Here is a 13,254-nt window from a genome sequence, read left to right on the forward strand (position 1 = left end):
AGAGACTGAGAGGAGAGACAGAGGAGAGACTGAGGAGAGACTGAGAGGAGAGACTGAGAGGAGAGACTGAGAGAAGAGACTGAGAGGAGAAACTGAGGAGAGACTGAGAGGAGAGACTGAGAGAAGAGACTGAGAGGAGAGACTGAGAGAGACTGAGAGAAGAGACTGAGAGGAGAGACTGAGAGAAGAGACTGAGAGGAGAGACTGAGAGAAGAGACTGAGAGGAGAGACAGAGGAAAGACTGAGAGGAGAGACTGAGAGGAGAGACTGAGGAGAGACTGAGAGAAGAGACTGAGAGGAGAGACTGAGAGGAGAGACTGAGGAGAGACTGAGAGAAGAGACTGAGAGGAGAGACTGAGAGGAGAGACTGAGAGGAGACTGAGAGGAGAGACTGAGAGAAGAGACTGAGAGAAGAGACTGAGAGGAGAGACTCAGAGGAGAGACTGAGAGAGACTGGGAGGAGAGACTGAGGTGAGACTGAGAGGAGAAACTGAGAGAAGAGACTGAGAGGAGAGACTGAGAGGAGAGACTGAGAGAAGAGACTGAGAGGAGAGACTGAGAGGAGAGACTGAGAGAAGAGACTGAGAGGAGAGACTGAGAGAAGAGACTGAGAGGAGAGACTGAGAGAAGAGACTGAGAGGAGAGACTGAGAGGAGAGACTGAGAGAAGAGACTCAGAGGAGAGACTGAGAGAAGAGACTGAGAGGAGAGACTGAGAGAAGAGACTGAGAGAAGAGACTGAGAGGAGAGACTGAGAGAAGAGACTGAGAGGAGAGACTCAGAGGAGAGACTGAGAGAGACTGAGAGGAGAGACTAAGGAGAGACTGAGAGGAGAGAGAGAGAGAAGAGACTGAGAGGAGACTGAGAGAAGAGACAGAGAAGCGACTGAGAGGAGAGACTGTGAGGAGAGACTGAGAGGAGAGACTGAGAGAAGCGATTGAGAGGAGAGACTGAGAGGAGAGACTCAGAGGAGAGACTGAGAGGAGAGACTGAGAGGAGAGACTCAGAGGAGAGACTGAGAGGAGAGACTGAGAGGAGAGACTTCTAATCTGCAGATGCATTATAACCAGTTACAGGGGGGTTGTTTTGTCTGACCTCAACTGTATGATTGACTGCTGTGAGCTATGGCCAGAAAGTATCCTGTTAAGGGTTTTACAAAAAAGTCCAATCCAAGTTGTGATTTATTAATAAGTTATCTTGATGTCAAAAGCAGAGGTTTACATAGATTGTGTGTGATATATCAAAAGTTAAAATAGTGTTCTGTCCACACGCAATATAATAAAAAAAAATTATATTCTTTGAAATTACTGTACAAAGGAATCTGGATCATCTGAATAAAGCAATCCAGTAATAGATGTTTTCTTCACTCTTCTTGAAAATTACCTAAAATTCTAAACTAAATGTTATTCACCACATCCTCCACCCTACTGGCTAAACTCCAGTTCAACCAGTCTGAAATATGTCAAAACGCAAACAAAATCAGTTTTTCATTTAATTTCAAACCTTTATTTAAATTCGCTTTATTTAAGGTTTCTCATTTGCAATGATGTCGGGTTACAAACAAGTTTAAATAAATAGGTCAAAACACAGAAAGATCTGTTATAACATGAAAAATATAAAGATATAAATGTGTTAACAGACACTTGATGAAAGAATGATGAATGAGAGATTAATCTGGCCGCCCTCTGATGCTGTAGAATAAAGAAACTTTTTAACTCAGTGCCACAGAGCAGTATCTTATTGAATTTTTTTTAAATGTATACTGTGTTTGACTTTTAATAAATACTTCAAACTTGTTTCTTTATCCTGAATGTGTTTGTTGGTGTCTGGTGTCTTTAATCGGCCCAGGGGTCAATCATCTCCACCGACTTCATTCAGAAGTAATGTTAATTTGCTAATGCGTTCACCCAACGTGATGCAATATAAAAAGGCACCATCCAGGAACTGCTGTTTAACAGCTCTGTCATCAATCCATCGTCATTTCCATGACATTAGCAACGTTCTTGTTAGCATCTTATTATGGGGTTTTCTGTGTGATTTCCATGACATTAGCAACATTCTTGTTAGTCATCTTATTATGGATTTACCTTTTATAAACAATGACATCTCCAGGGACAGTCACGGACATTCTAGTCTAAAATACAGCAGAGTGAAATAATAGTCTAACCAGCTGTTAATTTCTGAGATAACAATAATCTGATCGGTCTATTTAACGTTTTGAGAGACGTTATGCTGATTGTCCACAGGAGAACTCTGGGTAAGGAAGTCTCATAACCTCTCAAAAACATACTGAGAGAATGTGTCAGTAGCATTAGTACAACAAATAAACAAACACACTCAAACTGTCTTAAAGTCCTGATCCAAGAATGTTAGTTTGACCTCTTCTGGGTCGGATACTTGATACCAAAGCAATTACATGTTACTTCAGATTAAGGACTGTGACTTTAAAAACATCTCATTCTTATGAAACATACATGTGGTGATATTAAATAAGCTACTGTATGAACAGGTAGTTTTGTTTTATGTGATGTCAGTAACAGGTTATGGTGTGGTCACGTAATATGAAGGTAGTTTTATGTTATGTGATATGAGCGACGTTTATTTTAGGTTGTTAGGATAACAGTTGTTATCCTAACATCAAGAGAAGACGTCATGAGGACGGTCAATACCCACCCACATGTCCCTCTAACATCAGGTAGTGGAATGTTGGTCACTCATACGATGGTCATTTATGGACATAAAGTGAGTGAGCTGATCGACTGGTGTTCAGAGTGGTCCAGACTGGTCATAAATACTAGTAAAACCAAGAGCTGACTATCAGCTGCAACAGTAGCCTGCCTACCCAGGCCAATCAGTTACAATAAATGATAAATGGTCAGTCAGAAGTGGTAGAACATTTTAATTATGTTGGTATTTTCCTGGATAACACTATGAGCTTCATACTGTAGATAAAGTTGAAAGTGTTATAACGTTTGATATCTCAACCTGGTATAGAAACCTTGGGGCCAAGAATAAGAACAACCTGGCAAGGATCGTTAATCAATCAATCTATATATCTATCTATCTAAAGATGTATCTGTTGTCTAGTGTGTGGTGGTCATTTATGGACATAACGTAGTATCTGTTCTAGAGTCTAGTGTATGATGGTCATTTATGGACATACAGTTGATTTGTTTTCTAGTGTGCAATGGTAATTTATGGACATAAAGTTGATTTGTTGTCTAGTGTGCGATGGTAATTTATGGACATAGTTGATTTGTTGTCTAGTGTGTGATGGTAATTTATGGACATAAAGTTGACTTGTTGTCTAGTGTATGATGGTAATTTATGGACATAAAGTTGATTTGTTGTCTAGTGTATGATGGTCATTTATGGACATAAAGTTGATTTGTTGTCTAGATGGTAATTTATGTCAAGTTGTATCTGTTCTCTAGTCAGTGTATGATGGTCATTTATGGACATAAAGTTGATTTGTTGTCTAGTGTGTGATGGTCATTTATGTCAAGTTGTATCTGTTCTCTAGTGTATCATGGTAATTTATGGACATAAAGTTGATGTGTTGTCTAGGGTGTGATGCCATTTATGTCAAGTTGTATCTGTTCTCTAGTGTATGATGGTCATTTATGGACATAAATGTCCATCTGATGTATTTACACCACCATTGTTTTCTTGCTAAGATATAAAAAACACATCCCAGCAGATAATTCATTCATTCTTTATATTATATAATATTATATTTCAAAACAGGAAACTCAGTGAATCCCGAGGTTGTCATGTGTGTTCTTGACGTGTTTTTACAGCAAAGTTAGCAGATAACTAGTGCTTCCATAGCAACCAATAACCCAAAATGCAGCCACATTTTAACTATACAGGTATCATATTCCCAACATTTGACATCTTTTGGTGACATCGTGGTTCTACCCTCCTTGGTTTGGCCCCGCCTCCTGGTGTGCTGTGCAGCTCTAGCAGGGCCTGTCAGAGCCATCGGTCACATCGTTGGGGAGCGTGTCCTGAGAGCTGGACTGTGCCGCTGACGACAACACATCCTCAAAACTACCTCCGCTTCCTGGAGACCCCACCCTGGTCTGAGACAGAACACACACATATAATATACATATACATACATATAATATACACATGCATACATATAATATACACACATAATATACACATGCATACATATAATATACACACATAATATACACATGCATACATATAATATACACACATAATATACACATGCATACATATAATATACACGCATAATATACACATGCACACATATGATATACACATACACATATAATATACACATACACACATATAATATACATACAAATAATATACACATACATACATATAATATAGACACATAATATACATATATATACACATATACACACATAATGTACACATACTGTACACATATAAAGCGCATTACAAATGAAATCTATTATTATTATTATATAACATACATACAAATAATATACACATACATATATAATATACATATATATATACACATATACACACATAATGTACACATACACATATAATATACACATACACACACATAGATACACACATGATATACCCAGACTGGAACATTTTCCAAAAAACTTTAAAACTGGACTATTTCATCTCCAAATCAGCTTTCAAGAATATATCTATCATGGACATTATTTATACCGACACCTGCAACTGCTCTACTAAACTAGCACATGTATCTGCCTGCCAGCTGTGCCTGTTTTGTTTGTTTTACTCTGTTTATCTTACCATGTTTTAATTTGTTTTAATCGTGTTCTGTTTTAACTTTGTATTTCTTTTACCACCTGCCCCCTATCCCTCAAATGGCTGTGCCTTTTGCCAGGTCGCCATTGTAAATACGAATTTGTTCTTAATGACATACCAGGTTAAATAAAGGTTAAATAAATACAAATAAAATATACACATACACACATATAATATACATACACACACTATAATATACACATACAATATGCATACACACACATATAATATACACATACACACATACTGTATAATATACATATAGATTAAATTCAAATGTATTGTCATCGTACAACACAAAACAGTATAACGAAAATAAGTTGTCATCTAACCAGAGCAAATGTAATGGTAAAGTGCATTAACAATATAGAGTGTAACAAGTGATTAAATATATAAAACAAGGCTACTGAGTAAATATGCTAATCTGATGTAATGTCTGTATATAAAGTAGTATTATGAACATTGATACAAGTATAAATACACTATGGTATTAAGCCATACTAGCCAGTGGTATAACTAATATGAGTAGGTATGGGATATATACAGATATAGATATTGTTATGGTTTGTAACCGACCCCAATCGCACAACACAAGACAGGTATGAGAGTAAGCCAAGAACTGGGCATTTATTGAATACAACAGAAAAGCGGCACTGTCCCTTTAAGGGAGAACACAAAATACTGGAAAACAAGAACTTGGGAAAAATAGGCACTGTGCCTTTAAGGGGGAACACAAAACACTGGAAAACAAGAACTAGGGAAAAAGGGCAATGTGCCTTTAAGAGGCGAGCTGGCTAAGGGGAAGGCTAAGGGAAAGGCTAAAGGACAGGGCCAGGGCAAGGGACAGGGCAGGAACAGGGGCACTGGAGAGGGGAACCGGGAACAGAGGCCTGCAGGGGCGGGCTGGAGACAGGGACAGAGAAAACAGGGTTAAGGCCTTGGACAGGGCGAGGGACAGGGGCACTGGAGAGGGGAACCGGGAAGGGGCTAGCAGAGGGAAGGGGTAGCTGCCAGGGCACTGATAGCTACAGGGCCTATGCTAGCTGTACTGCTACATTAACATAGAGGCTGCGCTAGCTGCCGGAGCTAGGCTAGCAGACAGGGCTGGAACAGGGGCACTGGAGAGGGGAACAGGGAAGGGGCTAGCAGAGGGAAAGGGTAGCTGCCAGGGCACTGATAGCTACAGGGCCTATGCTAGCTGTAATGCTACATTAACATAGAGGCTGCGCTAGCTGCCGGAGCTAGGCTAGCAGACAGGGCTGGAACAGGGGCACTGGAGAGGGGAACAGGGAAGGGGCTAGCAGAGGGAAAGGGTAGCTGCCAGGGCACTGATAGCTACAGGGCCTATGCTAGCTGTACTGCTACATTAACATAGAGGCTGCGCTAGCTGCCAGAGCTAGGCTGGCAGACAGGGCTGGACCAGCATGAGAGAACAAGCTAGCTGGAAGGACAGTCCTAGCTGTGGGAAACAGACCTTGCTAGCTGAAGGGGCAGTCCTAGCAGTGGGGAAAACTGACCTTGCTAGCTGAAGGGGCAGTCCTAGCAGTGGGAGAAAACTGACCTTGCTAGCTGAAGGGGCAGTCCTAGCAGTGGGAGAAAACTGACCTTGCTAGCTGAAGGGGCAGTCCTAGCAGTGGGGAAAACTGACCTTGCTAGCTGAAGGGGCAGTCCTAGCAGTGGGGAAAACTGACCTTGCTAGCTGAAGGGGCAGTCCTAGCAGTGGGGAAAACTGACCTTGCTAGCTGAAGGGGCAGTCCTAGCAGTGGGAGAAAACTGACCTTGCTAGCTGAAGGGGCAGTCCTAGCAGTGGGAGAAAACTGACCTTGCTAGCTGAAGGGGCAGTCCTAGCAGTGGGGAAACTGACCTTGCTAGCTGAAGGGGCAGTCCTAGCAGTGGGAGAAAACTGACCTTGCTAGCTGAAGGGGCAGTCCTAGCAGTGGGAGAAAACTACACAAAAAGTGGAGGCCATGCAGAGGGACCGGGTTAGCTGCCTGGGCATGGCTAGCTACAGGGCCTATGCTAGCTGCAAGGGCTGCATTAACATAGAGGCTGTGCTAGCAGCCGGGGCTAAGCTAGCAGACTGGGGCCATGCTGGTAGTAGAGGCCTAGCAAGCTGCAGGGGAGCTAACGAGGCTAACAAGGAAGCTACAGGGGAGTCAACAGGCTAACAGGGGAGCTAACAGGGAAGCTAACAGGGGAGTCAACAGGGGAAACTAACAAGGCTAACAGGGGAGCTAACAGGGGAGACTAAACAGGCTAACAGGGGAGCTAACAGGGAAGCTAACAGGGGAGCTAACAAAGAAGCCAACAGGGGAGACTAGGGCCAGAGCTGCTTACAGGGATGGAGTAGGAGGGCGCAGGCTAGACGTCTGGAGTGGGGCGCGTCGGCTTGGAGAACGCGCCGGTTCGGAGAGCGCGCCGGCTCGGAGAGCGCATCTGGCGCGGGGTCTGGAGTGGTGCGCGTCTGCTTGGAGAACGCGCCGGTTCGGAGAGCGCATCTGGCGCGGGGTCTGGAGTGGTGCGCGTCTGCTTGGAGAACGCGCCGGTTCGGAGAGCACATCTGGCGCGGGGTCTGGAGTGGTGCGCGTCTGCTTGGAGAACGCGCCGGTTCGGAGAGCGCATCTGGCGCGGGGTCTGGAGTGGTGCGCGTCTGCTTGGAGAACGCGCCGGTTCGGAGAGCGCATCTGGCGCGGGGTCTGAGTGGTGCGCGTCTGCTTGGAGAACGCGCCGGTTCGGAGAGCGCATCTGGCGCGGGGTCTGGAGTGGTGCGCGTCTGCTTGGAGAACGCGCCGGTTCGGAGAGCGCATCTGGCGCGGGGTCTGGAGTGGTGCGCGTCTGCTTGGAGAACGCGCCGGTTCGGAGAGCGCATCTGGCGCGGGGTCTGGAGTGGTGCGCGTCTGCTTGGAGAACGCGCCGGTTCGGAGAGCGCATCTGGCGCGGGGTCTGGAGTGGAACACTGGAATACCTCCCGTAGAGAATTAGAGAGCGCAGTACTGTGTCCCACTCCAGGCAAACGGCGACAGGTGGCGAAGGCTTGCACCTCGTCTCACGCCGGAGATGAAACAGCATACAGACAGATAGGGAATCTCCCGTAGGAGCTTACAGATAGAGAATCTCCCGTAGGAGTTTGCAGAACGACCCGACGAGGACTGGGGGGAAGATCGAGCTATTTAAAGCCCACTGGGGCGCTAATTAGAACACACATCAGGTGCGAGATAGTAATTGATACTTGACTAGAAGTGTGTGTTCGGCACGGACCAATCAAACACATAATGACAGGTAGTCCAAGGGTGTGGGCTGCTGAAGAGCAGACGAGTAAACGAACGCGAGGGTGGGGGCTGGAGAGGTGAGGAGACAGGGAATCAAAGGTCCAGGGAACAGGAATTAAAGGTCCAGGGAAGAGGCGAACCTCACAGATATAATAGATACAGCCGGTACAGTGCACATAGTGGGTATGTAAATAGGAATATATGCAGGTATAGATAAATATATATATGGTATATACAGTGTTATTGTACATGGCTATCATACAGAGGTATATGGGTAAATTATTGGTTGAGGTAGGTAGTTATGATTACAGTGTAAGGCAGTTGTAGACAGTGAAGGCAGTAGGTATACATTGAATATACTGTAGGCAACAGTATGGGTAAAAGAGTATAGGCAATGGGGTTCAGAGTTTATATGGTAGGGGGGGCTGTCATCGCAATACAGAGTTCAGAGAGATGACAGCTGAGGGGAAGAAGCTGTTCCTGGGTCTGCTTGACTTGGAACAGAGATTCATATAGTGCCTCCCAGAGGGAAGGAGGGCAAATAGTCCGTGATTGGGATGAGAGGTGTCCATGACAATGCTGTGTGACACCATTTGTGATGAATAGACTCACCACCCTCTGCAGTGCTTTTCGGTCTGAGGCAGTGCAATGCCGTACCAGACTGTGAATATGCTTTCTATGGCGCACGCAGGAACAACTGCCTGGGTTTGTGGGTTGTTTGAAGATATCGGGTGCCCTGCCACGTGTGTCAGGGTCAGAGTTGTTGAAGTGTTCTTTAACCCTTAGCTTGGGGCTGTGCTTGGACCACTTGATTCCCCCATTCACGTGGAATCAAGTAGGCCTGCATGTCTAAAAGCAGTGTATCGTGCCTTTAGCAATATACGGACCTCTCTGTTCATCCACAGCTTCTGATTGAGAATTTAGTAATCTGTTTAGTAATCCGCTAGTAATTACTACATTTGATTGATGGTGGTGACACTGTCCATGTTGGAATTGATGTAGTCCAAGACGAAGGAGGCGTAGGAGTCGATGTCTGTGTGGGAGTCCAGGGTGGACTGGGTGGACTGGGTGGCAAACATACTCTGTGTGTTGAAATCAATACTTCAGCTCCGAGTCTGCCTCCTCAGGCCATTATCTGAACTGTTCTGACTGAGGGCTTCACACGTTTGATGAGTGGGGTGTACTTATACACATATAATATAAACATATACAATATACACATACACAATACACACACATATACTATACATATATATATATTATATATACATACACACACAGACCTTACACTCATACAATAAAAACATAAAATATACATATACACAATATACAGATACACACTCTTCCCCCCTCTCTCTCTCACACGCACGCCACACACACACACACACACACACACACACACACACACACACACACACACACACACACACACACACACTCTCTTTCATTACCTTGATGTTGGTTACTGTAGTTTCAACCTTCTCCTCAAAAGACTTGAAACTAGGAGAGTTCCTGTAGAGAGAGATAGAGAGACAGAGGGAGACATAGAGAGAGACACAGAGAGAGAGAGAGACACACACAGAGAGAAAGAGAGAGTAACAGAGAGACAGAGAGAAAGAGAGAGAGCAAGACACACAGAGAGCAAGAGAGACAGAGAGAGACAGAGAGCGAGACAGAGATAAAGAGTGACAGAGAGAGACAGAGAAAGATATAGAGAGACAGAGAGAGAGAGACAGAGAGAGAGACAGAGAGAGACATACAGACAGAGAGAGACAGAGGGAGAGAGACAGGTGAAAGGATGGAGAGCAATAGCACATTGTTTGATTTATGTGCAACTAAATTGGGGTGATGGAGAAAATGGTAACACGGTAAACAAAAATTTAAGTTGGTTGGCATAGTGCACACACACACACACACACACACACACACACACAAACACACACACACACACACACACACACACTGTTACAAACTCCGGTAAGTCTAGGGCGGCCCGCGGATGATTCTGACCGGCCCGCAAAAGATTACATGATAATAAAAAAATAAAAAATTTAAAAATTTAATATTTTTATTTTATTTTTTTATTTACTTTTTTATTTTCATGTCAACGTTCACACGCACAATTGAGCCAAAAGTCACTCAATTAATGACATATTTCATTGATAAATTGAGGGAAAACTTTGCAAGTCGATTTGATGAATTTGACATGCCCAGAGAATTGATGCATTTTGTGAGCAACCCATTTGCCAATGTAGCTGCTATTTCCACAAAAGGACAAGAGTTGCTTGCATCACTTCACATTGATGAAGGTCTCCTGCAACTTGAAATAATTGACATGCAAGCATCATCTGCTCTGAAGCAGGCACTTGAGAATGAATCCACCACAACATTTTGGATAAAGTGTATTCATGTCAACACATTCCCCAAAATAAAAACGCTGGCAATATCTGTGCTAACAATGTTTGGCTCAACATACAAGTTCAAGTTTCAAGTTCAAGTTTCTTTATTAGTTGTCATACAGAAGTACAGAATACTTTTATACAAAATGCTTCTTACTGTTACGCTCCAGAGACTGTGCTAGACAAGATAAGTATGAAATAAAATAAAGTAGCATTTAAAAAGAAGTAAAAATAGAGGTCACAGTGTTCAGTATAGACATATGTACAATGTTCGATGCAGACTAGAAGTAACTGAGTTACCATACAATATACAATATACTATGCAATATACTAATATACAATACTATATAGTGCAAAGCAGAAATGGGATGAGGTACAATTTAGGTACAATTTACAGTAAGGTGTACGAGTTGTAGTGCAAATCCTTTACCAATAAATATAAAGTGTGTTTAGGTGATCTAAAGTGTGGAGAGTGGGTGCTGCAGTGTGTTGTTTGTTTAAAGTGAGTGTGTGCGTGTGGATGTGTGTGCTGTGTGCATTTGATGGTTGTTGCATAGTGTTTATTGTTCGTTGAGCAGCCTGATGGCCTGGGGATAGAAGCTTCTTCTGAGTCTTTCTGTGCTCGCCTTGAGACTCCGGTATCGCTTGCCTAACCGCAGCAGTTCAAAGAGGCAGTTGTTCGGGTGGCTGGAGTCCTTGATGATTCTCTTAGCCTTGCCCCTGCACCGCTTGTTGTAAATGTTCTGGAGGGTGGGAAGCCCCCCTCCAATTGTGCGTTCCGCTGAACGTGTCACTCTTTGTAGTCTGCTTCGGTCTTGTGCAGTGCTATTCCCAAACCAGGAGGTGATGTTGCCAGTCAGGATGCTCTCTATTGTACATGAGTAGAAGTTCTTAAGGATCTTCTGACTGACTTGGAACTTCCTTAGGCGCCTGAGGAAGTAGAGGCGTTGTCGTGCCTTCTTCACAACACTGTCAATGTGTGTGGTCCATGTCAAGTCCTCGGATATGTGGGCTCCGAGGTACTTGAAACTGTTCACTCTCTCAACCGGTGCCCCGTCGATGCTGAGGGGGCTGTAGTCCTTGACCCCCGACCTCCTAAAGTCCACAATCATCTCCTTTGTTTTGCTGACGTTCAGGGAGAGTCTGTTCTCCTGGCACCATCCCGCCAGGACCTTGACCTCTTCCAGGTAGGCCCTCTCGTCGTTTGCAGAGATCAGGCCCACCACTACTGTGTCGTCAGCAAATTTGATGATTGTGTTGTTGCTCCGCTGAGCCACACAGTCATGTGTGTACAGGGAGTAGAGGAGGGGACTCAGAACACAGCCCTGTGGGGCCCCTATGTTGAGGGTGATGGATGAGGAGGTGCAGTTGCCTGCTCTCACCACCTGGGGTCTGCCCGTCAGGAAGTCCAAGACCCACTGGCAGAGGTCATAGTTCAAGCCCAGGTCCCTGTGACACCTGTGAATCCAGTTTCTCTCACATGAATGCCATTAAAACAAGCAACCGTGCCTCCTTGACAAATGAGCATTTGCATCACTGTTTGCGGGTAGCCCTCACTTCCTATGAACCCTCTTTCTCTGCCATTGCCCAGTCAAAGAAGTGCAATCTCTCTCATTAGATGTGTGTATGTAGGCTAGGCCTGTCTGCCCCCCACCCCCCCTGATGTTTGAGAGTTAAGAGTGGACAATAAGTGCTAATAAGATGCTGTGATTTGCTGTTGTTGCACAGACATGAAGCACTTTTTCATAAGCTCAGCTGCACTATAAATGTGTTTTTTTGTTCAAGTGTTGATGTTAGAATTAATTGTTTGTTTTTTATTAAATTTTTATATTGAAATGTTGAAGAGGAGATGTTGTTGCACAGTCATAAATGAAGCACTTTCTGCAGGAGATGTTGCAGATGTGGCACATAAATGAAGCACTTTTTTTGAAAAGTATACTACTTTTGCAATGTAGTTAAATAAAAGTTGTGAAAATGTGGTTGCGTGTTGTGTCAAGTGTACATATATTCATAGCACGGGGAGGCGCCGTGGCAGTCCGGCCCTTGGCCCCTTGGGTTTCTGACAATGAACAATTTAGTTGAATAGCCCTGGTCTAGGGGTTAGTTATTTTGGCGATCCAAACACTAGTTCTAGTGGAACTTGGAACTTGTAGGTCTTCACCATCTCCCCCACCTCCCCTCGGATAATGATGAGAGTTGGGAGCCTCTTCTTGCTTCGCCGGTAGTCCACCACCAGCTCCTTGGTCTTACTCATGTTGAGTTGGAACTTGTTGTTGCACCACCCTATGAAGCTCTCTACCAGGGCTCTGTACTCATCCTCGTTGCCGTCCGTGATGTAACTGACGATGGAGGAGAACTTGTGTTGGTGGCACTTGGTGGAGGTGTAGAGGGTAAACAGGAAGGGTGACATCACAGTTCCTTGGGGGGCACCGGTGTTGCTCACCGGCACATGTGACTAGCTGCAGCTGCAGTCTAACTGCAGTCTAACATAGCTGCTCTAAGTTGCCAGTTACATGTTCGGTCGCCAAACGCTTCTTTTCGAACTGACAGTCAGGAGTTTCACTGGGAGAGCATAACGCACGCCAAGGTTCACGGCGCTATCTCCCCCATATCCCCTCCCTGCGGAAAAGGTGCCCCAACTGACCAGTAGGAGTCGCTGTTGCAATGACTAGGACTCATACCCCACCGGCTTTCCACCCGGGAACACCATAGGGGCGTGTGATCAAGGCGGAGGTACCGCTGCCAGGAATTTAAACCAGGTCTCTGCGGCTTAAGGCGAGTGCTTAGACCTCTATA

At 44.6% G+C, this 13,254-nt stretch overlaps 1 protein-coding gene across 2 annotated transcripts in view; it reads right to left on the bottom strand.

Annotated features, from left to right (window-relative positions):
• Positions 1–1,495: 1,495 nt before the first annotated feature.
• tpd52l1 (tpd52 like 1) overlaps positions 1,496–13,254 on the bottom strand; it is a 66,878-nt gene continuing 55,119 nt past the window's right edge. For both annotated transcript variants that reach the window (XM_084313883.1, XM_084313884.1), the window contains 2 exons: positions 9,511–9,571; positions 1,496–4,084 (listed from right to left, as the gene is read on the bottom strand). In XM_084313883.1, the coding sequence (XP_084170009.1) occupies positions 3,962–4,084; positions 9,511–9,571 (184 nt within the window). In that variant the 3' untranslated portion in view covers positions 1,496–3,961. The remainder of the gene's footprint in view (positions 4,085–9,510; positions 9,572–13,254) is intronic.

This window comes from Notolepis coatsorum (genome assembly GCF_963971535.1).
Source record: "Notolepis coatsorum genome assembly, chromosome: 5".
Lineage (NCBI taxonomy): Eukaryota > Metazoa > Chordata > Actinopteri > Aulopiformes > Paralepididae > Notolepis > Notolepis coatsorum.